The 4600-nt window shown below is 47.7% G+C and overlaps 1 protein-coding gene across 1 annotated transcript in view; it reads right to left on the bottom strand.

The window, feature by feature from the left end:
• LOC109291079 (sodium channel protein type 5 subunit alpha-like) overlaps positions 1–4600 on the bottom strand; it is an 87704-nt gene that overhangs the window by 43741 nt on the left and 39363 nt on the right. The window contains exon 12 of the mRNA XM_019507939.1: positions 2716–2842. Within this exon, the coding sequence (XP_019363484.1) occupies positions 2716–2842 (127 nt within the window). The remainder of the gene's footprint in view (positions 1–2715; positions 2843–4600) is intronic.

The following is a 4600-nucleotide window of genomic DNA, read 5'->3' as shown; positions in this document are numbered from 1 at the left end:
GGTCGGGCTAGATGATCTACTAGGTCCCTTCCGAACCTTAATCTATGAAACTATGAAACAGCTTTTTAAAGTATTCTACTGTGTTTCTCCTTGCTGGAAACATTAAAAATAAATGAATAAATATAGATCTAAAAGATTTTCCCTATTATAAAAACAGTTGAAGACAGGGCACAATGAGAAGAAAAATATACAAGTAAAATACGGTGCACAAAAGTGTGCTTGGGCACCTATCCATGTGCCCGGCACCTGCTCTGACGCATTCTAACTGGAACATGGTGGGGCAGATTCGATTAATCAAATTTGCTCAGTCAAGCAGACCAAGCAGACTTGATTCATTGAGTCTGCTGCACCGTTCTAATGAGACTGCTCTAGCAGCCTTGGCGTCACGTGTATCAGCGTCCCTGCAATTCAAAGTGGCAGTGGGGGAACTTTTATTAAAGTTCATTGAATGAGCTTTAGCTAAAGCACCCCTGCCACCGTTCTGAAGCGCAGGATGCTAAATACATGAGACACTACAGGCATTTTAATCGGAGTGGCTCTTAGGAGCCACTCTAATTAAAATGACCCCCCCACACCCACCCCGGAGCACATGTAAAGACAACTCCTATGAACTGTTGTTGGATATAAAAGGGAAGAAAGAAGGGATTTCCAGCCATGCTACTAACTTGCTGGACAAAAAATTGGCGGGATGAAAGGTAATGAAGGAAGATCTAAGCACCACAATAATGTGATGCTCTATTATACGGAAATGTGTCAAAAACGTTTGACGGGGAAAACATCAGACTTGCTGCCACCGCTCTCTTTGACTTCAGTTTCCGATGCGAGCGCTCAGAATTTTGGTCTTGGACTTCACAGTTTCAAGTCAGGATCCCAGAAAAGGCACTACAATCAATTAGGACACAGAGCAAGGTAGTGCTGCACTGAGATGTCTCACTGCCCTGCACACCCTAGCTCTAGCAGCAACTCTCAAGCATGCTCAAGAGCAGCCTTTGAAGGACTCATATGTCTTCACCAGAGTATTTCCAGGGTTGGAACATTCCTGTAGGCAAAAGGGAACAAGGTGTGATCAGCTTCATCCTGGGCAGGAGACATTACCACCGTGATGTGACCAAACTTGCTCTGATTTTGCATCTCCTGACACCATATAGATACATAATAAACATAGTCAGAGGACCAGGTCACACAAAATCTTTAGCGTGTGTTAAATTCAATTAAAATTCGATCATTTGAGTGTTCAAGTAGTGTTAAGTACATGCTAAGCGAGCTCTTATAGTATTGCATTGTAGCAAGGCTATGCCTCTTCCAGCAAGGAGTATCTCCAGATACTATCCAGTAACACATGTTGAGCTAACATCTTACTGCTCCATGCAGATGATACAATCAATTGCAGTTGCAGAATTGGGACTGTGGCTCCCAGTCCCAGGACTGCATGGGAGTATGGAACTGGCTCAGGTAGGTCCTGGGGCTGAGAATGAAAATTAGCTGATTGGACAGTTCAAGACTCCAGTCGATGCAGAGCTGGGACCCACAATCAGATGACTATCAGTCCCAGCCCCTGCACTGGTGCCCATTCAGGACTAGACCGTGGTGTATGGAATGGGACTGATGACCAGCTGATTTTTGGTTTCAGCGCCAGGACTGCACCAGAGTCTCCAACTGGCTCCAATCCTGGGGCACTGGCAGGATCCAGTAGCAGGGGCAGCACCTTTTCCTGGACTTGGCTCCCTGTGCCACCTCCTGCCTGCTGCCAGAGGCAGAGATCCACTTGGGAGGCTGTAATAAAGAATAATCAGGTGACTGCTCAGGCAGACACGTTCTATCTTTTGGTAATGCTCACTACAATCTCAATAAAATATGTGCCGGTCAACAGAAGAGCCAGAATTAAAACCCAGCTCTTCCAAGGCCCAGTCGTGTACAACTAAACACAATGAACCATGCTTTCTCTTTCTAGAACCCCTACTTCATTTACCACCCATCCTCTCTGCACGGTAGGAAGAAAGGGGCCTGTAGAAAGGAAAGGATGTGGTCATATAAAGAACATTTTATAATGCATATTCATAAGGGGGCAAAATTAAGGATGTATAAGCATATTAATTGTGCAGTTTCCTAACTAGAACACCTCCAGTGGCTCTAACAACATTTAAATAAAAAGAGTGATCTTCTACACAAGGGTGATCAAAATCTTCCATTCTGGATGAGAGGCATGGGGCTGTTTGCAGGCCAGATCAGGCCCACAGACTAGCCCCGCATGCTGGGACCAACTCACAGAGCCAATCTGGCAGCACTGACTTGGGGGCCACACTGCATGTGACGTGTGGGGCCAGTCCTGGGCGAGTACTATCTGCAATGCATGGGGCGGGTCTAGGACACATGCTGCATGTGGCACCCATACTGGAGTAGCCCTAGATCCACCATGCAGGGCTGCTCCAATGCAGATGCTATATGCAGCGTGTGCCCTGGACTCATCTTGCGTGCAGAAGGTGCTCCAGACTGGCCCTATGTGCTGCATGCTGTATGCTGGGTCCAGTCCCACACATCACATGCAGCACAAATCAGACAGGCTGCACACACCACATGGAGCTGCAACATCAGTCCAATGACCACTAGCAGCACTGTGGCAGGACAAGACAGCTCTGCGGGTCAGATTTTTGGCACCCCTGTTTCACACCAACATCAGCTTAGGTTTGAATTAAAAAATAATGAGAAATTACTTACCTTCCAGAGCACTGGTAATGATGCTGACTGCACTTGCTGCCCTTTCTCTCTGGAGTGACTCATTGAAGTACTCCACTGATAAATGACGGGGTAAATGCATCTTGCTGGTCTCATCATATAAAGGGGTCTGCTTAAACAAGTAAGCATGTTAATACCATACTACAGAACAAAGTGAAGTAAGAGGCTTTTGATACGGTCTCCCACAAAATTCTCACAAAGCAAGCTAAGGAAGTCCAGATTGGTTGAATAGACTGTAAGACAGATAGAAAACTGGCTGGATTGTCCAGCTCAGAGGGTAGCAATCGATGGCTCGATGTCTAGCTGGCAGCCAGAATCAAGTGGAGTGCCCCACGGGTTGGTTCTGGGACCGGTTTTGTTTAGTATTTTCATCAACGACCTGGAAGATGGGATGGAGTGCACCCTTAGCAAGTTTGCGGATGACACCAAACTGGGTGGAGTAGTAGATATGCTGGAGGGTATGGTTAGGATTCAGAGAGACCTCAACAAATTGGAGGATTGGACCACATGAAATCTAATGAGCTGGGATCTGGGTTTTCCATTTGCTGTAGAAAAATGCATATATTCTCCTTTAACAGACAAAAACACAGGAAATGGTGGGTTTCCCCTTGTAGGCTGGCAGAATTCCAGCCTGCAAAGGGCTGCTTGGGGGTGGGAGGAGCAGGACACAGGGGGAAGGAGATGCCACACACGTGTGTGCATGCACATACATGTGGAAGCCAGGCAGCAGTGGAGAATGGTTCCCACAGCACCCTCCAGGTAAGTTTATGGGGGCAGGGAGGAGGGGCACAGGTGACCTGTTGGAGGTTGCGAGGGAGGGGGGCACAGACAACATGTCAGAGAGGTGGGGGAGCACAGGCAATGCATCAGTGGGGCAAGGGAGTACAGGTGATGCAACAGGGGGGCACAGACAAGGGTCAGGGGGCTAAGGTGACACAGTGGCGTCCTGCCTATTTAAACTTCTTTTGATTCGGGTATTCTGCATTTCCACATCTGTTGTGCACTGTAGTGTCTGCAGACTGTACTTAGGGAGGAAAATGTGGGAAAGGGCAAGGAGATAGCTGGGGTGTAAACCTGTTATTGGAGCAGGCAGGCCATACAGAAAGAAGCATCCTTCCTCCTTACAGTCACTCAGTCACTGGAAGTTTTAGAGCAAATTGTGCTATAATATAGAAAACTTGATCTCACCCAGAGGGAGTGGGGCAACAGGCTGCCCCAAACAGGGGACAGCTTGTAATATTCAGCTTTTACAGATTCTAACGGCAAACTGATTTATTGCAATTATTATTACTGAGTTCATCCTTTGCAAGCAAAGATGACCACATCCAGCATGGGGCAGAAAGACGACAGACAGGAAGCAGGAATGAAAAAAGGAAGGAGACAGAAAGGAAAAAGGAGAAAGAGGAGAGAGGAAAGAGAGAGGAGGGGGGTGGAGACTAGGTTGCATGGAGACTTATAAGCCTGATCTGTCCGCTGAACAAACTGCTGCAGTGGGGGCAGAAGAGCAGTGAGGACTGGGCACGAAAGGTACTCGTTTTCCTGGCCACGTGCTTCATCACTGCCTCTGCTGTGCCCAGCTGCTCGAAAACCGGCGTTCCACTGTGGACCGATGACCTCCAGGATGGATGGTCACGAGCAATCTGCTCCCATGACTCCAGGTCAATGCTGAAACTCTTTAGGGATAGCTGTAGGGTGTCCTTGTACCGCTGCTTTGGTGCACCACAAAACACAGTTCTCCGTAGAAGATTTTATTCGGCAGGTGAGTGTCAAGCATTCATGAGAGGTGACTGGCCCATCTTAGCTGCACCAGTTTCAGTAAAGTGTGGATACTGAGGACAGCTGATCTTCCGAGCACCTCAGATCTAGA

The sequence above is a fragment of the Gavialis gangeticus genome, unplaced genomic scaffold, assembly GCF_001723915.1.
Source record: "Gavialis gangeticus isolate Ggan-Ray unplaced genomic scaffold, GavGan_comp1, whole genome shotgun sequence".
NCBI lineage: Eukaryota > Metazoa > Chordata > Crocodylia > Gavialidae > Gavialis > Gavialis gangeticus.
This window is presented reverse-complemented; position numbering and strand designations above follow the sequence as displayed.